General features: G+C 41.4%; 2 protein-coding genes and 2 non-coding genes across 4 annotated transcripts in view; all 4 read right to left on the bottom strand.

Moving 5' to 3' along the window:
• Positions 1 to 1,004: 1,004 nt before the first annotated feature.
• Positions 1,005 to 5,982, bottom strand: rps8a (ribosomal protein S8a). The gene is made up of 6 exons (XM_036565408.1): positions 5,877 to 5,982; positions 3,456 to 3,562; positions 3,120 to 3,219; positions 2,154 to 2,329; positions 1,358 to 1,487; positions 1,005 to 1,165 (listed from the first exon to the last, which is right to left on the bottom strand). Exons 1-6 carry the CDS (start codon positions 5,878 to 5,880, stop codon positions 1,056 to 1,058), a joined length of 627 nt encoding a protein of 208 aa, XP_036421301.1. The 5' UTR covers positions 5,881 to 5,982; the 3' UTR covers positions 1,005 to 1,055.
• LOC118804803 lies at positions 1,615 to 1,683 on the bottom strand. Its single transcript, XR_005007018.1, has one exon. It is a non-coding gene; the product is annotated as a small nucleolar RNA SNORD38 (small nucleolar RNA).
• Positions 3,306 to 3,411, bottom strand: LOC118804804. The gene has a single exon (XR_005007019.1). It is a non-coding gene; the product is annotated as a small nucleolar RNA SNORD46 (small nucleolar RNA).
• A 7,553-nt stretch (positions 5,983 to 13,535) lies between the features above and the next one.
• The window catches only part of hectd3 (HECT domain containing 3), a 29,793-nt gene continuing 21,434 nt past the window's right edge, over positions 13,536 to 21,894 (bottom strand). Inside the window, exons 17-22 of the mRNA XM_036565407.1 lie at positions 20,334 to 20,540; positions 19,749 to 19,878; positions 17,584 to 17,658; positions 17,407 to 17,488; positions 16,134 to 16,205; positions 13,536 to 13,759 (exon numbers count right to left, since the gene is read on the bottom strand). Of these exons, the coding sequence (XP_036421300.1) occupies positions 13,675 to 13,759; positions 16,134 to 16,205; positions 17,407 to 17,488; positions 17,584 to 17,658; positions 19,749 to 19,878; positions 20,334 to 20,540 (651 nt within the window). The 3' untranslated portion in view covers positions 13,536 to 13,674. The remainder of the gene's footprint in view (positions 13,760 to 16,133; positions 16,206 to 17,406; positions 17,489 to 17,583; positions 17,659 to 19,748; positions 19,879 to 20,333; positions 20,541 to 21,894) is intronic.

The raw sequence follows: 21,894 nt of genomic DNA, 5'->3' as shown, positions 1-21,894 counted from the left end.
GCGAGTTTGGTGTGGAAGAACTTGACTGGCCTGCACAGAGTCCTGACCTCAACCCGACAGAACACCTTTGGGATGAATTAAAGTGGAGACTGCGAGCCAGGCCTTCTCATCCAACATCAGTGTCTGACCTCACAAATGCACTTCTGGAAGAATGGACAAAAATTCCCATAAACACTCCTAAACCTGTGGAAAGCCTTCCCAGAAGAGTTGAAGCTGTTATAGCTGCAAAGGGTGAGACGACATCATATTAAACCCCATGGATTAAGAATGGGACGTCACTCAATTTCACATGCGTGTGAAGCCAGACGGGCAAATACTTTTGGCAATATAGTGTGTATATCAGACATTTTCACAATACATGTGATATTTTGATAGAGTGCACTCAAAGTGTCATTTAAAAACTTTTTTTTTTTTTACATACTGTGCTGCACTAAATTGAATTAAACAGGACTAATTATACTCTGATTTTAATGAACCATGTTCTGTTGGTCAGTGTTCTTTAAGTACCACCTCTATCCATGTCAAACTTCTCACAACAAAAGTTTCACAATAATAATAGAATCATCTCCAATTCTGTATTTCATTTGTTTCATCACAATAAAAGCACAGCTGGCCCACGGACCTGATCACGTTTTTTAATATGGCCTTTTAAGTGGTCGAGTTTGACTACATGTGATTTTTGATTATAGTTAACCCTGGAAAAAGTATAATCACAGACTTAATATTAGATTTCTATATTGATGCCCTGAGAGCAGACAAAAAGGGTTTATATTAGCTTTAACTTAATTTACAGATCAATTTAAAATGTAATTTTGTAGGGTAATTAATCTACATTAGTGATACATTCGTCACTTCCAACCTGCCTCAGATTGATTACCTACAACACAGTCCAGCTCAGCAGTTCATTTTAAACTGTACAGCAACGTTAAAATCCAAACACCTGTTTTGAAAGTGCTGTCAGGGTTTATGGACTACAAAATAAAGAAATAAAGACAAACCACAACTGTGGGGCATTTTCCTTTTTAATAGTGATGGTATCAAACAGAGCTGTACATTTATTTGCCTTTCTTGGCTTTGATCTTCCTCAGGTAGAACTCCAGTTCTTTACCCTCCAGGATGTAGCCATCAGCTCTACCACACTGTCCGGGTCTGGAGGCAATGCAGCCTGAAACAGACAAAAAAAAACACGTTATCAAATATTCAGATGTGCGTAGAACTCATACGCGTCACATTCAAGCACAAGTCAGAAGTTTGGTAGGTTTCATCGCTGTGGTCTCAGCAGCAGAACTGGTTAAGGTCTCATCACACCAATGCGGGGGTTAAAAAACACGGACGCTCTGGAGGAAGCAGGTCTTACCGAGCAGTTTACCCTGCAGGAACTGCTCTTCCAGGAGAGGGCTGATCTTGCTGTTCTTTCTGCGTTCACTGAACTTCCTCTGAACCTTCTTTGACCTCTTCTTGTTCAGAATGTCCTCCTCTTCAGGGCTCTGCGGACGAATTAAAAAGCTTGCTTAAATGAATCAAAAACATCGCTCAGCTATGCTTCGGCGCTACATGCAAATACCGAAAAACCTCTTAAGCACTGATCAAAACTGAACACACAATTGATTGGTCTTTCTCAGAGTCGCAAACTGCATCACTTACACTCAGTAGCAGAACTGGACAAAGTTATCATCACAGAAAGACCATGAACAAAACTTTGAGGGTCTTCAGTCCAAGTCCTGAGACAAGGTTGATCCCCCAGCTCTAATAAAGTCCACAAATCAAGTACTTAAATCTATGGTTTGCCCAAAAACCCAAGTTTACACACTTCCCCCCCTCATATTCCAAATGTATATTCTTGGTATCTGAGGTTTCCTTTAGTTTTACACTGGAGGTACGAGGCTAATGTAGCTAATTAGTAATGGAAACCTGGACACCACTAATAAGGTGGTGTACAGGCTTCCTGATAGACAGATCTCCAATACCTTGTCTTCAAATTGAGTGAACCAGAAGAGCAGGGAAAACAAGATGCAAGGACCTGGCACTGAAAACTGCAATAATTATATTTAACCCTGACAAAAGGCTTAATTACCATGGTTAAGTATTAAATTTGTATACTGGAACATGCCTAGAGACAGGGAATCTGCCCTGAGAGCAGAAAAAAGACATACCAGCTTGGCTCCCTTCTTGCGTCCGAGAGGAAGGGCGTAGTGAGACTCGTACCACTGCCTGAATGGACCACTGTCCACAAGGACCACACAGTTCTTCACCAAGGTCTTGGTTCTCACCAGCTCGTTGTTGGAGGCATTGTAGACCACATCGATGATCCTGGTCTTACGGGTGCAGCCTGTTAGAACAAAAGGCACACTAAACACTCGGACGCCATCGTTCTGTACATGTGGCAGCAAAGAATAAAGGAGAACTTGGTCTTTCTCAGCGTTGGAACATTGGCATCTATCACAAATGTTCAGTAGCAGAACTGGTCAAGGTATCGTCATCGAAAGACATGATTTCAAACCCTCCAACGGTGCTCTACAACCCAAATCGGGAATCAACCAGATGGTTTATGCTTAGATATCATCCCTGTCCAAGGAAAGCCAGGCATCTCCATTTTTGGCTATTTCTATTTTTTCTAAATCATTTCAACACACCAGCCTGTCCTTTACGTTGTGCGAACAGTTTCATAATAAATGGACTAAAAGAAATGCTCTAAAATCACTTTGAATAAAATCTCTTTACATTGAAAGGCAAGAATGTGTCTGCCTTTTCCTGTAAAGCTACTATCTCGGAGATACTTGGGTTTTTCTCTGGACAGCAACGATATTCATCCCACATTTTTGGTCTAAGCAAAAACACCTGTCCCAGATATCCCATGTTCATAAATGCTTGGTTCAGGTGTGTTGTGAGCTGGTGCTAAAGCAAAAATGTGGGCAGCCTGGTGCAGGGGCGCTCAATCCTGGTCCTGGAGAGTTCAGATCCAACACACCCAACTCTATTCAGAGGCTCCCGAAAGCCTTGGTTACCCAGACCAGGTGTGTTGGATCAAGGGTGATCTCCAGGACCAGGACTGGGCACCCCTGGCCTGGCGGGTCCCGGAGACTGGCTTGAGAATCACCACTTATGACAAACCCACTTACACTCTGAGCCCCAAGAGAAGTTGCCCACGTCGAGCCTCAGGGCACGGTATTTCTTGTTCCCACCACGGACCCTCACTGTGTGGATACGCTTAGGTCCAAGCTGCACGGAACAGAAGGTGCGTTAGACAGCTTAAAGCATCTCATCTCCACCTGCATCCCAGACGAGCCTCAGCTCCTGAGGACGGCCATGTGTCAGTGTAACTATGACTAATCCTAGCATTGGAAGGTCCAGAGCTTTGACCAAAACGGTCAAAAAAGACCGACCTAAGGACGTGTTTACATCACTCACATGGGCTAAACATGGGCTTCACCTCCGTGTAGGTTGAAGAGGCTTACCTTGGTGTTTGAGGCTGGCCGGCCGAGCTCATACTTCCTCTTCTTGTGGACGGGTTTGCGTTTACCGCCAGTCTTGCGGCGTTTATGCCAGTTGTCCCTTGAGATACCTGGATGGAGAGAAGTCATTTAGTGTCAAATCAAGGCATGAGGTCCAGGCCAACAGAGTTCCCTACGTCCAGGAACTTGAGTGTTCAGTTCTCCAAGGTGTGTATCCGCACATGAAGTCAGATTCCGCAAAAAGAGATCATCATGTACACTCAAGTCACACGTTCACATCTATATTCCTACAAATTTAGACACCTAAACACGAGCTGCTCTTCAAAGAGTCTTTAGTGAAAGAAACGGTTCCGTTTAGAACCATCTGTAGGCTTAAAATGGTTCTCTGCGTCGTGAAATGGTTTTTCAGACATACGGTTGAATATGGGACCTTTTTGAAAAGGGTTCTACTACTGCTTGATGTTAGTGCATCTGCTGTTTTGGTGCTATACAGAACCATACACAACACATTCACTGTTGATCTGAAGAACCATTTCACCACACGAGTGGTTCAAGTGCTCTTTAATGAAGGCGACGGTTCCATTTAGAACCACCTGCATGCTTAAATGGTTCTTCGTATGGTGAAATGGTTCTTTAGTTAGATAAATGTGGTGAACATGGTGCTATGTAGAACATCTTTCTACCGCTTTGAGCTTGATATAACAGCGGAACCACTGCCAGTGCTATACAGAACCATATACAAGTTCTCCATCAATCTGAAGAACCATTTCACCATGCAAAGATTAATAGAACGTGTTGTATGTGGCTCTAAATAACACAAAGAAGGATTCTGCTACTACACGCTAGACAGTCACAATAGCAGAACCTTTCTGGTGCTATACAGAACAGTTTTCAACAATGTTCTACACAGCTCCATCAAGCTAAAGAACCATTTCACTATGCAAAGAGCCATCTAAGCATGCAAATGGTTCTACAAAACACCAAGTGCTCTTTAATACAGACAATAGTTCTATTTAGAACCACCTGCATGCTTAAATGGTTCTTCACATAGTGAAATGGTTCTTTAGATAAGATATTCTTTAGTTGTGCATGGTGCTATATAGAACATCAATTTCAAGAAAACATTTCAAGCTTAATATAACAGCAGAACCACTGTTGGTGCTATATAGAACCATATACAAATTCTCCCTCGATCTTAGAACCATTTAAGCATGCAAATGGTTCTACAAAACACTAAGTGTTCTTTAATAGACAACGGTTCTGAACAGAACCACGAGTTCAATGTATACTACATGGTTCTTCAGATTAACAGAATGTTATATGGTTCTAAATAACACTAAGAAGGATTCTGCTCCTACACGCTCAAGTCAGTCAGAACAGCAGAACCTTTGGTTCTACACAGAACAGTTTTCAAACATGTTCTACACAGAACCACAACACATCCTCCATCAGCGACTGAAGCATGCAAATGGTTCTACAAAGCACCAAGTGTTCTTTAATACAGACAACTGTTCTATACAGAACCACGAGTTCAACGTAGAACTACCTGCACTCTTACCTGGTTCTTCAGATTAACAGAACATGTGGTTCTAAATACCACCATTCTGCTCCTACACGCTCGACAGTCAGTCACAACAGCAGAACCTTTGGTTCTATAGTTTTCAAACGAATGTTCTACACAGAACCACACCGCATCCTCCATCAAGCTAAGGAGCCATTTCACCCCGCAAAGAGCCATTTAAGCATGCAAATGGTTCTTTGTAGAAACAGAACCAGTCCCTTTACCGACGAACACCTGAAGAACCGTCCTAAAGTGTGTGGAGAACAGCGGTTTGGACCGCCCAGGTGGCTTAGCTTAGCCAACAGGCTAACGCAGAGCACATTTACAAACGCTTAAACTTTGGTTCTCAGCTCCGGACACAGGTCAGATGTTCGGAGGAGACACAGCGGATAAAAACGACCCCGTAACGAAAAAACAGACGATAATAAAACATCAGAGGAGAATTTGAGCCTCGGCATCGCTGGAGTTAGCTAGCCGCGCTAACCAGCCGGGGGTTGTGGTGTTATAAGCCAGCTCTGAAACACACAGCTCTGATATTAACCGCTCAAAAACGCTGTAAAATCAGTCCAGATGGTTTAAAAGCCGCTCCGTTAACTCGACACCGACAAACTCTGTCCTCCACTCACAGCTCACACACGCCGAGCGCGGCCATCTTAAGTCATCTCACCATCCCCATCCACAACTCCGCTCCGGACAAATCAAGAAAAATAACACCAAAAACGCCACACAGCACCACAATATGCATTTGCAGCGCTGGGGAAATATCTACCGCACTATTCGAGGTCAAGATGAACGCGAAAATCTGCGTTAGACGCGCAGATGGGAGCGGATTATTCTCCCGCTCGGGCTCGGTAAACACGTACCCATTCTCAGGCGCCGGCTAGAAAGAGGAACCCCAAAGGCTCATGGGCATGTTTCAAGGACCCACGTATCGCGAGACTTCGCGAGAAGACTGGGGGAAGTCCGAGTCCGCACGCAGGCAGCCTATCTAGGGCACTAGGGGCTCTGTCCACTCGTCTCGCTTAATTCTGATCGTTTTGCTACTGAAAAATAAATAAAGTTTAAAAATAAATGTCTCAGTAAATCAATGAATAAATAAAATAAACTAAAGTATATATCGCTCACTGTGACTGTAATTATATAACATACACTATGTTGACAAATTATTCGCCCGTCTGCCTTCACACGCATATGAACTTCAGTGACGTCCCATTCTTTATCCATAGGGCTTAATATGTTGTCGGCTCACCCTTTGCAGCTATAACAGCTTCAACTCTTCTGGGAAGGCTTTCCACAAGGTTTAGGAGTGTTTATGGGAATTTTTGACCATTCTTCCAGAAGAGCATTTGTGAGGTCAGACACTGATGTTGGACGAGAAGGTCTGGCTTGCAGTCTCCGCTATAATTCAGCCCAAATGAACGAGCAATGAACAATAATTTGTAAGAGAGCTGGATTTGACAGGATGTAAGTTTAACCTCATCCTTAACCACACCTAGTACAAAAAACAGGGGTCGCTGTCTGGGGTGCAACTGAATATCCTTTCAAGCGTTAATTTGATCCTATTCCAGAAGGAGGCAATGATGGGGCAGGAGCAGTGGTGGTCAGTAACTAAGTAAATGTAATTCATTACTGTACTTAAGTAGTTTTTTGGTGTATCTGTACTTTACTGAAGTTTTTCCATTTTGGGTGACTTTTTACTTTCACTCCACTACATTTCAAAGTCAGATATCTCACTTTTTACTCCACTACATTATGAGAAATCTGTCACTCCTTTTGGTTTATTTGTGTATAAAAACGTAACATGTCAAAACGAAAGAAGCGCAAAGTAAGAACACCAATCAGGGCACAGCGGTCACTTTGTTTTGAGCTTGTTTTGACCTGTTGGTCATACCGACCCAGTGCAGCACACGGTTCAACATCAGTGCAGCAGTGTAAAATTCTGGGAGAGTCTATTCAACATAAATGATGAACTAACCTACCTTTGTGTAAACAGACCACAATATAGAAATATGTACTCATATGCAGTTGTGACTGACGTGTCTTTATTCTGAATTTATATAAACACATTTCATTTTATAGTAAATTAGTTTAGGCTAGTTTATGTTTATGAACAGAGACCTACAGATGCAGTTTAGTAAAGGAAACTCATTTGTGAATCTGAGTTTAAAGTTTTTATTAAACTTAAACTGTAACTGAGTTCAAATAAATCTTAAACTGAAACTTTGCTTGTTTGTAAAAAGTGATTTCAGAGCCACTCAGTTCTACCTGATGGAAACTGTTTGCCTTCAGTGTTTTGTGCTTATGAGAATTTTAATAGACATCAGCGTCACTAATTAATGACTCTATTAAAAGACTGGTTTACCAAGAGAGACACTGGAGTATTTTCACCTAAAATGAGTTGATGAAGCGAGTCTTGTTATAAAAATGATAACAGGACATTAAAGTCATAATTAATCTTTTAGTACTTTTGCAGGTAAATACTTTAGTACTTTTACATAAGTGGAGGTCTAAAGGGAGGAACTTCTACTTTTACTGGAGTAATATTTTACCTTGGGTGTCTCTACTTTAACTCAGGTACATGGTTTGTGTACTTCGTCCACCGCTGGAGTATGTACCCACCTCTTTTTTACATTTTGGGCAGACGATGATTTTAGTGGGTCAGTTTTGTTTAGAATATAAGGTGTGCAGTGTAAAGGATACAATATCTTAAACTGTGTTTCTAGGGTTTTATTGCAGACTAGTACATTTACCATGTTCCTTATAAGTTCTGACGCATCTTTATCTATTTGCGGTTTACCAAATCCCTTTCCCAGCCTGACAGCACTGCCTGCAGACTGCTTGAAAGTTTTAGTGCGCAGAGGTCACCAACTTTCTGCAGAGTCAATCGCTACAGACCTCCAAACTTCATGTGGCCTTCAGATCAGCTCAAGAACAGCGTAGAGAGCTTCATGGAATGGGTTTCCATGGCTGAGCAGCTGCATCCAAGCCTTACATCACCAAGCGCAATGCAAAGCGTCAAATTCAGTGGGGTAAAGCGCCGCCACTGGACTCTAGAGCAGTGGAGACGTGTTCTCTGGAGTGACCAATCACGCTTCTCCGTCTGGCAATCCGATGGACGAGTCTGGGTTTGGCGGTTGCCAGGAGACGGTACTTGTCTGACTGCATTGTGCCAAGTGTAAAGTTTGGTGGAGAGGGATTATGGTGTGGGCTGTTTTTCAGGAGTTGGGCTCGGCCCCTTAGTTCCAGTGAAAGGAGCTCTTAATGCTTCAGCACCAAGAGATTTTGGACAATTTCATGCTCCCAACTTTGTGGGAACAGTTTGGGGACGGCCCCTTCCTGTTCCAACATGACTGCGCATCAGTGCACAAAGCAGCTCCATAAAGACATGGATGAGCGAGTTTGGTGTGGAAGAACTTGACTGGCCTGCACAGAGTCCTGACCTCAACCCGATAGAACACCTTTGGGATGAATTAGAGCGGAGACTGCGAGCCAGGCCTTCTCGTCCAACATCAGTGTCTGACCTCACAAATGCGCTTCTGGAAGAAGGTCAAAAATTCCCATAAACACTCCTAAACCTTGTGGAAAGGCTTCCCAGAAGAGTTGAAGCTGTTATAGCTGCAAAGGGTGGGACATCATATTAAACCCCATGGATTAAGAATGGGACGTCACTCAAGTTCATATGCGTGTGAAGGCAGACGAGCCAATACTTTTGGCAATATAGTGTATGTGAAATTGCTGAATGTGCTCAGGTTTGGCCGAGATGCTGTAATTGACCATGTTTTTAAGGCGGATGGCTACGTTTATTTGTTTTTGTTTTTTAATGGAATATCTAGAACGTCCACCATTATGTCTAGCAAGCTGTCTCGTTGTTAGTAGGATGGGGAAGGGGGGTGGTTCTGTAGTTTCTTACCCTCATCTGTTTTTGTTTTTTTTTGTTTGTTTTTTTTCCTCTTTTCTTTTTTATGATTGAAAATGGAATAAAAATCATTATTGAAAAAAACAAAACAATTGTTCTCTTTATTCATTGATTCATGCATTCATATATTTTTTTCCCATTAATATATTTATTTTTTCATTAATTCATTTATTTATTCCTGTATTTCTTCGTTCATATGATAATGAGGGGGCGTGTTTTTCACATTCAGGCTTAGCAATGAAGACCAGAGGAGAAGAGCTGATTAAACCAGAGGCGGTTTATGAGGAGCCTGGCCGCTTCCTATTTCCCCCGTTATATCAAAAACAGGACTGCTAAACAGCAGAGGGCGCTCGCGAGTGAGTCCTCAATGAATGGGAGTGAATGGAGTTCAACGGCTAAAAACGAAAAGTTAAATAGTTTCTAATCACTGAACCAGAACTTTCCTCTAATTTTAGACAGTAGAAGGATGGATTTCACTAAAAAAAGCAAAGAAAACTCACCTGTATGTTTCCATTTTTCTACAGTAAACGGGTTTTGGGCAGCAGAAGGCGGGCCTTACTGCTAGAGCGTGCTGATTGATTGGCGAGCGGAGCAGCTCATTGGCTGTTTGCGCTCACTGACATGGACGTACATGAGGCACCGTTTTAAACTCCTATTACTTGAGTTTAAAAGCTCTTAATATAACAGCAGTGTTAAAATGTTTTATGCTGCTCTGTGTTCAGGAAATGAATGTATTCTTTTACATTAAAAATGTTTCAGCATTTATAAACTATAATTTTGCTCAAAAGCTCCATATCAACCCATTCATTTTGGACTCGCTTGGGAGCGCCCTCTAGTGTTGGAGAAAACCAGAACACATTGCAGAGCGAAATTCTCCTCTCTACAAGTTCTCTGATTAAACTGTTCTTTCACTCCATAAAGAGCTGTAACATCACAAACAGACAAACCTGCCGATAAATAACTCTCGAAGTCTTCCACAGGCCGTATGTGAGGAGGGCGTCCGAATGTCTGGGTGTGATCTGGATTTTGTACTGTCTTGTTCTCAGTTACCGCTGAGAGAGCAGGACATGTACAATCAATCTACAGAATCTGATATTGATCAACCAATAGGAATATTAACACGCTGTGACATCATTGACTGACAGCCCCTTCATTAACATAAGGACAAGGAAATACAGAAATAAATAAACAGAGAAATGAATAGTTATGGAAATAAATGAATAGAAAAACAAAAAAATGTTAATAAAGAAACATAAAATAACAAAAAAATAAATACAAACATCAGTGATAAGGGGAAATTACTAAATAGACAAATAAATAAATGCAGTTTATATAAGATTGTCTTTATTAATATATTATGTATATTAATTTATTTTTAAATTTATCATCATTATTCTTTTGCTATTCTACTTCATATATTAATTCATTAGTAAAGTCATTTATTTTTAATTTTATTTATTTTTCAAATTGGCAAATCTGCTCCTCCATACTGGAAAGAAAATATAGCCAATAAATCGCGCAGACGTTCTGCTCGATCATTCGTTCTACTTTTTATGTCACGTTAGAGACAAATTCCACAACCATAAATCAACAGATGTAAACAGAGTCGTTCAGAGTGGTTTGGTGTGAAACGCTCTGTTCTAGATAAACTTACCGAGTCAGAACTGTTCACAGTGGTGGTGATAGGAACCAGACGTCCACCTCTAAAAGCTCCCTCACAGAAAGTTACTACATGAAATGGTTATGAATTCACTGCCTGATGACTGAGACACTGTTTTAGGATAGTTTTCAGATTTGGCCTAAATATTGATGGCGGAGGGAGACATGCAGGGCGCTGTGAGGCAAAATAGTCCACCAAGAAAATTCTTTCAGATTTATCACTGTTTTACTGTGGAGCTTCTAAGGTGATAATGTGGATATTGTTTAATAGGATATGGCCACAAATTACTATGTTGGGGCCACAAATTAATACATCCAGGCCACACATTACTATATTGAGGCCACAAACTACTATACTGAGGCCACAAATATATCCAGGCCAAAAATTACTATATTGAGGCCACAAATTAACATATCAAGGCCACACATTACTATATTGACGTCACAAATTAATATATCAAGGCCACAAATTACTATATTGAGGCCACAAATTAATATATCAAGGCAACACATTGCTATATTAAGGCGGCCTAATTAAAAATACTCACAATTTACTATACTGAGGCCACAAACTACTATATTGAGGTCACAAATTAATATATCAAGACCACAATTTACTATATTAAGGCCATAAGTTAACATATTGCGGCCACACATTACTATATTAAGGCCGCCTAATTAAAAATACTCACCATGTCACCTTAGGAGCTTTATATTTCACTACCATCAACATTCCATATAAACTCAGAAGACTCGTGTAGGTTCACTGGTGGTTCTGGATAGTAAATAAAATGTCTATATTTGTGTTGTAGTCATGGCGACCCCTGGTTCCTATCACCACCACTGTAAAGAAACCTGAACCATTTCACACCAAACCACTCTGAATCACTCTGTTTACATCTCACACACTGAATATGGAAAAATGAAAATAAAACATGGAATTCCCACCACATTGTTTAGCTTAGTGCCTTCACCTGCACCTAAATCTACATATTATATATACTACTATACTGTACTATATGAATGCATTACTAAAGGTGGTATTTTGAGTTCGGTCTTTAGCCTTAAGTCAGAACTGACCAAGCCATGACTTCACTCACAGATCAGTCCAACAGAGTTGAGTAAAAAGGCTGAAATTTAACTTCAGAACTAGTATTAACTAAGCAGAACCACAGCACAACCATGTACGTCAGCATCACCAGCCGGTTTAAGGACACTTTTAAAATGAATCAACCTGATCAAGCTTATCTGCTAAGTTCTTGCTACTGTGTTATTATTGACTCTGAGTTTCCACTATGTAGGGTGTAGGGAGTAGGCTAAACCCTTCTGAATAGGACACTACAGTTCTTCTCTGAAACCATTAACTGTCATTTTCCAACAGGAGAACACTGACTGCCCCCTCATGGCAACAGAGGGTAACTGTCTTCATGTTATTCATCATGTGCGACTGCTTGGTATGTTAATTTAGTCGATTTTTAATCCTAGTCTCGCAGACTCAGCAGACTTTAATAGCTTTTTTTCTGTTTTTATGCAGTAGAGAAGAAGGAGTCGATACAAATTTGATAAAATTTAGAATATCTAAATCATAGGGATGATTATATGGATTATAGACTTATACGGGTGAAAGAAATGAAAACAGGCACTGCTGTGTCTGATCCACTCAGACCAGCGCAACACACACTAACACACCACCACCACGTCAGTGTTACTGCAGTGCTGAGAATGATCCACCACCCAAATAGTACCTGCTCTGTGAGGGTCCATGGGAGTCCTGACCACTGAAGAACAGGGTAAAAGGGGGCTAACAAAGTATCAGAGAAACAGATGGACTACAGTCTGTAACTGTAGAACTACAAAGTGCACCTATATAGTAAGTGGAGCTGATAAAATGGACACTGAGTGTAGAAACAAGGAGGTGGTCAGAATGTTATGCCTGACCGGTGTAAGCTGTTTGTGTTTGGTGGGTTATTCAGCTAATGTTTTAACATATTTATGAAATCGAGATGATTATTTATGTGGGTTACACACCTTTAAAAACATCAAAGTCAAAAAGGATGACAGAGACCCAGAGTGTGCGGGAACCCTTCAGCCATAACATTCTGACCACCTCCTTGTTTCTACACTCATTGTCCATTTTATCAGCTCCACTTACTATATAGGTGCACTTTGTAGTTCTACAGTTACAGACTGTAGTCCATCTGTTTCTCTGATACTTTGTTAGCCCCCTTTTACCCTGTTCTTCAGTGGTCAGGACTCCCATGGACCCTCACAGAGCAGGTACTATTTGGGTGGTGGATCATTCTCAGCACTGCAGTAACACTGACGTGGTGGTGGTGTGTTAGTGTGTGTTGTGCTGGTACGAGTGGATCAGACACAGCAGTGCTGCTGGAGTTTTTAAACACTGTGTCCACTCATTGTCCACTCTATTAGACACTCCTACCTTGTCAGTCCACCTTGTGGATGTAAAGTCAGAGACGATAGCTCATCTGCTGCTGCATAGTTTGTGTTGGTCATCCTCTAGTCCTTCATCAGTGGTCACAGGACGCTGCCCACAGGACACTGTTTGGCTGGATATTTTTGGTTGGTGGACTATTCTCAGTCCAGCAGTGACACTGAGGGGTTTAAAAACTCCAGCAACACTGCTGGTCTGATCCACTCGCACCAGCACAACACACACTAAGGCTGCATTTCTAGGCTGTAAACGAAGGGTCCTTCACTTTGGAACAGCCTTCTGTGACGTAGCGGCCGAGAAATGCAGCCTAGGTTCTGGAACGCAGCTTGTGTGTGTGTTCTTTATATATTTGTTCATTTTCTGCTGATCACTGACCAGTTTCTCTACATTTTTACACAGACAGTTTTTTTACCGGTGTTAATAAAATAGTAAAACACTTTATCATATTTTTAACATGGCAAATTGACATTTATGAATCAAACGAAAAGGAGTGAATTTGATGTTTTTAACATACTGGTTTATTATGTACATTGCAATTGGCAACGCTATAGATACGGTCTTGTGGATAGTGATGGCTAAAGCTACCGATGTAAAAATCCTGTGGTGTAAAATTCGTAAACATGATGTGGACTGGTCACTCTTCCCAAGGGCTCATGTCTGTGTCGATGGCCACACAATTATACGCAGCGTAGCGAAGCTTCTCTTCACAGACCTTAGCACTGCAGAACACAAAACACAGAATACTGATGAAATACATACAAACACTAGCGTACAGTGCTGTGAAAAAGTGTTTGCCCCTTCCTAATTTGCTCTATTATTGCAGATTTGTCATTGTAATTAAATATTAAAACAAAATGTAATATAAAGCCCTATTTGAGCTGGATTAGTTTAACCAGGGGAGGTCCTGTATTGTAATTTGTAAAGGATTTGACTTCTAAGACTGATACGTTCATGTCAACATTAAGATTAAAATGAAATGGGTTCAATCAAACAAACAAACACCAGAAACTATCTTCCTGTTAATTTTGGATGGAATGGATAGAATAGCATTGGAGAGAATGGACTCTTTCATCGTAAACACAGCCCAACAGGACAGAAACTGCCCTGCCCTGAAAGAGGTCAAAACATCTAATTTAACTCTCCTTCTCATTATACCATCACCAAAAATGATGTAGATCACAGACTCAGTCTTCCTGTTTTGAACCAGAGAATAAAGGAACTGTGCCCAGCTCTGTTTTAGTGGTTAGTCTCGTCTCCCGCTCACCAAAATAACTCCGTGCCGATGTTTATTAGCAGGATTTTTACGAGGTTACTGTGAGGTTAATTTGAACAGGACTACTGTTACTGAAGGAGCTCTGTGTTCGAGGAATTATTACTTGGCAGACTTTAAAAACTACGGGCGTGGCAGATTTGTACGGGATTAAAAATCACAGATCTCATCTGTCATCACTCAAATTACAGCACCTCCCCAGAGAGTAATCCAGCTCCTGTAGGGCTTAAGAGAACCGTTTCAAACAGAAAACACATTTAAAATGTATTATATCATTATATGATGAGCAAAGAACATTGGGTGAACATTGATTTGGGCCCAGTCCCTTTTCTTCTTTTTACCCCTACCCCTTGTTTTTGAGGGTCACCTTGCCCCTTGGAACTGAGTTACATGGTAGTGGTTGAAATCTTCCCTCTGAAATGGGACCCTCAAATAAAAAGAGCATCACTTCATTAACAGCTACCAGCGCTGCTCTGTAGGCGACCCTGCCAGTCTGCAGTGACAGCAGAGGAGGGTAAAGTTCAGCTCCTCACTGCTGGGCTTTAGTTACATTTAGGGATCATATGCCTTCAAAGAGGGGGGCAATTATTTATTATCACCCACCCCTAATTCTTCAGTGATATGAAGCTGAAGTCAGATATTCACCAGATTCTTGTTCGAATTTTCCCGTTCCACCTTAAATGGAGCAGCAGTTACATTCTGGCGCTTCAGGCGTCAGAACTGCTGGACTATTTAAGGTGGAACAGGAAAATTAGCTAGATAGCTACCGGGACATTAGCTCGCTATTAGCGATTTTCTATGCTTGTTATGAAGAAAACGACCAAAATACACTGAAACAACATTAAACTAAGATAAAACAGTGATTATCATAATTTTTTGTAACGGAGAAAATTCTCACATTTGTGGGTTTCTTTGGTCTCTTGTTCTCCATCTTGCCTGTTTTTCTTTTTTTCCTCATAACTCTCTGTTTTCGGAGTCTCTGAAAAACCTCCGTTTGGAGGGTCATGTAGCCCCAACACTTCACCGCTCTCTCTCAACAAGAATGGGGACACCCTACCCCTAGACGAGAACACACAAAACGGAGGACTAAGGGCTCAGAGGTAGGGGCGAAATGGGACTGGGCCTTGGATGATTTGCCTCTGTGTCTTCTTGGCCTTGTTCCTAGGGTTCTCAGTTTGTAGGTAACAGCCCTCGCCCAGGCCCACATCCTACATTTTTATTGTATTTCATTTTTTATTATTATTTATATTAATATTTATTTATTATTTTTTTTAAATTATTTAAATTTTACTCCCCACTTATAAGGTCCACTTACGCCATTTGCGTGGTACCAAAAATGGTCATAATTCATTCTTACATGACCATTTTCAGCCTCTCTTTGTCCCTTAGGCTATTTTTGCTGCTGTGCCTTTAAGACTGCTATATGTAAATGAGTTCTGTTCTGATTGGTTGTCCTGTATTGGGCCTCCTTCAAAAAGCAGATAAACTCCTTATAACTTCAGTGTGAGTGGGCGGGGCCAAACTGAATAGGTGCTTATAAGTAAATGAGCTCGTTTTTGTGACAGAAACACTGAAACCTGTATTTTTCATATCCATATATGGTAGTAAACAGTATGTTTTGAAACCATAACAATGTGTACATATTTCTAATACAAACTTTGATGATATGAGCCCTTTAAAGATCTAAAAGCATTCACTGTGACACGCAACAATGAAGAAAATAAAAAGGGGGGAAACACTTTTTCACAGCTCTATATGTAAACATCTCTGATACCTCAAAAGTAGTGTGTGTTTCACAGAGCGTGAGATTAATATAAAGTCACCTTGGGTATTTTGGTAGATAAAGTGTGCTGGAACAGGTTGAAGACTGTGGAAGTGCATCTGTGGTTTCAGATCTGTGTAAAAATGTAGAGAAACTGGTCAGTGATCAGCAGAAAATGAACAAATATATAAAGAACACACACACAAGCTGCGTTCCAGAGCCTAGGCTGCATTTCTCGGCCGCTACGTCATAGAAGGCTGTTCCAAAGTTAAGGACCCTTCATTTACAGCCTAGAAATGCAGCCTACCTTCTGAGTGATTTCGAGGACGCATCACATGTTTCCTCCCAGACCTTCGGTTACCCACAGTTCTCTGCGCACAAACGACGCGAAGGGGGAAAAAAAAACAAAAAACAGCACTACGAAAATGGCGGAAAGCGAAGCCGTTGGAGCAGAACTTGATTTAAAATGTAAGTTGTTCACATCCTTGAATTCATTTTCGCTACCTTTTAGCTTTCGTCCACATATCAGATATCGTCCATACACCGGTCAGGCATAACATTCTGACCACCTCCTTGTTTCTACACTCATTGTCCATTTTATCAGCTCCACTTACTATATAGGTGCACTTTGTAGTTCTACAGTTACAGACTGTAGTCCATATGTTTCTCTGATACTTTGTTAGCCCCCTTTTACCCTGTTCTTCAGTGGTCAGGACCCCCATGGACCCTCACAGAGCAGGTGCTATTTGGGTGGTGGATCATTCTCAGCACTGCAGTAACACTGACATGGTGGTGGTGCGTTAGTGTGTGTTGTGCTGGTACGAGTGGATCAGACACAGCAGTGCTGCTGGAGTTTTTAAACACTGTGTCCACTCACTGTCCACTCTATTAGACACTCCTACCTTGTCAGTCCACCTTGTAGATGTAAAGTCAGAGACGATAGCTCATCTGCTGCTGCACAGTTTGTGTTGGTCATCCTCTAGTCCACCATCAGTGGTCACAGGACGCTGCCGGCTGGTTATTTTTGGTTGGTGGACTGTTCTCAGTCCAGCAGTGACACTGAGGTGTTTAAAAACTCCAGCAGCACTGCTGTGTCTGATCCACTCAGACCAGCGCAACACACACTAACACACCACCACCACGTCAGTGTTACTGCAGTGCTGAGAATGATCTGGTGACGTCACCACGCAGGCTTGTTAGGACTGCTCCATTTGTGTGACCAATAGGCTACTAAGGAGGAGTCTTCATGGGACAGTCCTACCGAGGACCCTCCCTACCTCGGCTGCAGTCTAGGCTTTGGAACGCAGCTACAGAGAGCCAGAGCCGAGTCTTACCCTTGTTTATCTGGGAAGATGTAGATTGGAGCAGGAAGTCGACTTCTACCCGTCACGAACCGTAAGAACCTGCTGCGGTCCTCTGAAAAATCAACACAAACAGGCCTCAGCGACATGAAGCATTTTTACAGGATCAGTAAAGAAGCGGTCAGTGAAAGGACCTGGACATGTACTCACCGTTAGTGAAGTTGGTCAGGGCCTCCCAGAGATACTGCACTCTGATATCTGTCGGCTCCAGATCCTCATAGCGCGCTGGAGGAAGACGAACAGAACTCGTTACTGTGATTATTACGAAAGAGCAGCCCGTATTACATGCATTACCAAAATATGAGTAAATAAACAAACTGTGGAGAATCTTAAGCCCAGTTCACACTAATTGAATCACAGAAGACAGTGGAGAGTTACAAAAAAAACAACAAAAAAACACTAAATCCAGAAGAGAACCCTAAGAGTCAAGTCTGTCATTTTTATTTAATATAAACATCACGCTTGTTATACTTAAAGCAGCACTGTGTAGGATTCGGGGATTTGGAGACCTCTCTGGTGGAAACATGTAATTGCACGTAACGTGTGGAAGATTTTTCAAGGTTCAAGAGTTTTATCGTCATATGCACAGCAGAAACAGGCAGTTACACTGTACAATGAAATTCTTACTTTGCTGTTAATCCATTCACCAAATATAATCTCAGAAAAAAAAAAACATTTTATAACGTCGGTTGTGCTTCGGACCCCCACAAGCAGATAAATCTGACTTTTGACGTTGTTTTTCGTTAAAAACACTAACAACCAAACTCAAAAAATTAAACTAAAATTACAAGACATCAAGGAGCCGCAGAAAAGTTTCTAATTCTTCTATGAAGAATTAAGGCTTTTACAAAGAGCACAGCATTAATCCTGAGTTATTCTTGACAGGTAACTAAAGGCACAAAGAAATTACACGGACTAGTTCAACAGAGAAATTTAAAGGGCTCAGGGCAAAGGAGGGGCTCACCCGTCTACTAATTTTGCCCTTCCCATTTTTATTCATCATCTCTGCATAATTCGGGACCCTTTAAACTACAAAATTCTCCACACTTTTAGTGAGTGAGTGTAGAGAACTCAGTCTAAACTTGGTGAAGGAGCGTCTTCTGAGGATGTGAGTGAATTATCCTCTATTGTCATCACATCTTCATCAGTATGATGTTGATTCTGAGATCATTTGAGGCCGAAACATTCGGCCGGACCTTCTTTTTGAGCCTGTGTGTCATTAATACGTAATGACGTACGACGTGGTGTGAAAAACTCCTGCCAAATCCGTCTCTGTACCTTTCAGGCTTTACAGGGCGACTCACAGCAGCTCACGCTCACCATATTTTAGCCTGTTTTTAATCCTTCAACTCAGTAATGACACAAATCTGAGTTTAAACAGCAAATCTCACACAGAACTAAGCAGCTGTAACTTTGACGTATGTTAATGTAACATTGAAAGGTTACAGCAGCAACAACACTTTGCATATTCAGAATTGTAAGTAACTTTTATTGGAGAAGGAAAGCTACACTATGCAAGATTTGGGGATTTGGAGACCTCTCTGGCGGAAATGTGTAACTGCACACAACATGTAGAATTATCTACTATTGTCATCACATCTTCATCAGTATGATGTTGATTTCGAGATCATTTGAGGTTTAAACATCGAGCCGGACCTTCTTTTTGAGCCTGTGTGTGAAATTAAAGCGTAAAGACGTACGACGTGGTGTGAAAAACTCCTGCCAAATCCGTCTCTGTACCTCTGACTTTTCAATGATTATTTCAGGCTTTACAGGACAACTCGCAGCAGCTCACACTCACCATATTTTAGTGTATTCTATTTTCTCCTCACTCAGTAATGCTACTTTTTTCTATTTTAACAAAAATATTAGACACTGCTGCTTTAAACTTCGTAAATATTGTAGTAATACTTCTATTTCATTGTTTCGTTTTGACTGGAAACAAAACACCCAGCAGAAAATCATCCAATCAGGACTGTTTTCTTTCTGGTGTCGAGGTAGATACAGCCAAGCGAACTCTCCCATTGGTTAGGACTTCAGGAGCTGTACTGAATAAGGCTTTGTTACTTTTCTAATAAACCACATTAACAGAACAATCACACCAGGGCTCATTTTAATCTAAGCAAAACTGACCAGTGTGAACATTCTAACACCGTTTGGTCTCGTCAGATGACCGTAAACTGGGCTTTAGATAACACTTACATAAACCGAGATACAGGTTATTCTGATTCAGCACTGAGTCCTTCTGCAGAGAGCAGTCAAAATCAATAATGAATGCTTTTCGCCTGCGGTGTTGTGTAAGGTTCGTGACTCACTGAGACGTTTTAGAGCCTCCACAGTGATCTCTGGGTCTCCGCACACTTTCTTCTCCACCTCCTGCCACGTCAGAAGATCCAGGACAGCCTGCGGCACCACCTTCAGAAGGCCTGCCTGAATGGCCGCTATCTGTAGTACATGAACAACAGTTTGGTTAATTTTGCTGAACTGGAAAAAATAAAACGCGCCATAACTTTTGCACAGACCACGTTTTGTGTCATATATTTTTCCCCAGTACATAAATAAACAGTAATTGTGAGCCGAGATGTGCAGAAGTGTGCTCTCAGCTGAGGATGTGTTCAGTTATTTACACTCAGAAATTCAACAACAACATGGAATTTGTCCTGGGGTGCCCAAACTTCTGCACACAACTGTATTTATATGGTGTTTATCATCAGCTAAGATTTCATGATTGTGACAGACTCGTATGAAGGTTATGGAGCGCTTTTGTTTTTAGTAAGCAGCACATCTATCGTTTTGTTTACATATAATTAAAAGCATCAACTTTGTACACAGTCATTGTTCTTATATTTTACTTGTACATGTGTGTATACAGTGTGTGTGTATGTGCAGGTGTGCAGTACCTGTTCCCGGCTCTCCTCAAGTCTGGCTTTCTGCACCAGCCGGACGAACTCCATGCGGTCCTCGTAACGCACCACCACTGACCCGCCCCCGGGGATCAGCTCCACCAGCCGGCCGTCGCTCAGCGGAGTGCTGTACACCAGCTCCTGACCAAACTTAAAGTCAAACGTCTCCTTATCCATGTGCTCCATCGCCTCCAGCAGCTTCACCTGAACACATTCAACATGAGCACTCGGAGAAATTATACTCAGAAAAAGCTCATTTCAACAGCAGCATCAAAATCCTGGGTAACGTTCAGACAATGAACTGGATAATTATCTAATGACTTGAATTCGGCGTTCACTGAAACAACACTGCAAAAAACGGTATCTTTGTCAAGTAAAAGTACCTTAAATATAGTTAATAAGTCTAATATTTCTCCTGTTGAGATTGCTGTAAGTAGAACTGGGTGATATGGCCAAAAATTTTATCACAATAAAAAATTTTCATCAGTCGATATCGATACAAATCACGGTAAATACCAAATCATTATTTCTTTTGAAGTTTGGAGGCTGATTTTTGCTCCTGAGTGGTTAATTGTCATTTTAAACTATCCTTTATAGTCGGAAGACGACAAACACTCACCGAACAGTGGAACGTTTCACAGATCTGTCGTGGGAGAGTGGGAGAAAGTTTAAAGGGAACCGCAATATATCTGACGCTCGCTGTGTAAAAGCATTAACTGCAGTGTGAGTCCTCCTTTTAGGCACCTTTAAACTGAAATCGGTGCTTTTTTGTCTCATTTGATCTACAGTAACATCAGTTCGCTGTGCTGTGTGAGTGACGGAGCGCTGCTTCAAGTTAGCCAGCTGCTAAAAACAGCCTGCCTGGAAAGCTCTCTCTCCAGTGCCACACAGACATACAGCTTCCTCTGTTTACTGTCGTTTAAATCAGGGCTGTAATTTACATGAACCCACTTCCTTCTTTCACTTTCGTTGTTTGGGAATGCACTAATACTAAAATCTGACTGAGCGCTGTAACAGTGCTGTAGCTGTGAGGAGCAGACGTGATTTAACGCTGCTAAAGCTTGTTAGGATGTGAGGAAAGAGGTGAGTTCACTGTAGGACAGTACAGTTACACCGCTCCACTCAAACGGGGAGTGTATAACTCCACATTTCAGACGTTGTTAAAGTATATTTCTCCCTCTCTAATCATGCCGAAAAACCCGGAAGTGCGCCCTCTCGTGGCGACAGCAGAGTAGCGTCGCTTTCCTTGCAGTAGAAAACGCCACCAGGAGAGTCACTAAACGTAAAAGTGTGAGAACGGTTTATTATATCGAACATTTATCAAACATGTCTTATATTTCTATCGAGGAAAGTTACATCACGATAATTATCGTTGGCGTTTTATCGCCCAGCCGTAGTTGTAAGCTTGATTTAAGATTATTTACCTTATTTCTAAACATTTTTTACTTGTTTTAGGTCATTTTATTAAGTAAAATTATCTCACTATATTAGCATGTTTTAAGAAATGTGCCTGAAGCCAGCAAAATTATCTGCCAGTATATAGTGAGATAATTTAACT

Source organism: Colossoma macropomum, unplaced genomic scaffold, assembly GCF_904425465.1.
Source record: "Colossoma macropomum unplaced genomic scaffold, Colossoma_macropomum, whole genome shotgun sequence".
NCBI lineage: Eukaryota > Metazoa > Chordata > Actinopteri > Characiformes > Serrasalmidae > Colossoma > Colossoma macropomum.
Note: the sequence above shows the minus strand (reverse complement) of the source record. Positions and strands in the feature narration are given on the sequence as shown.

Bases quoted from the DNA above. Each gene is read 5' to 3' on its own strand.
- rps8a (XM_036565408.1), bottom strand. The intron at 3,220-3,455 runs GTAAGCCTCTTC...TGTTCCGTGCAG, and splicing joins GGCCAGCCTCAAACACCAAG to CTTGGACCTAAGCGTATCCA. The intron at 1,166-1,357 runs GTAAGACCTGCT...TGTCTGTTTCAG, and splicing joins CCTGCAGGGTAAACTGCTCG to GCTGCATTGCCTCCAGACCC.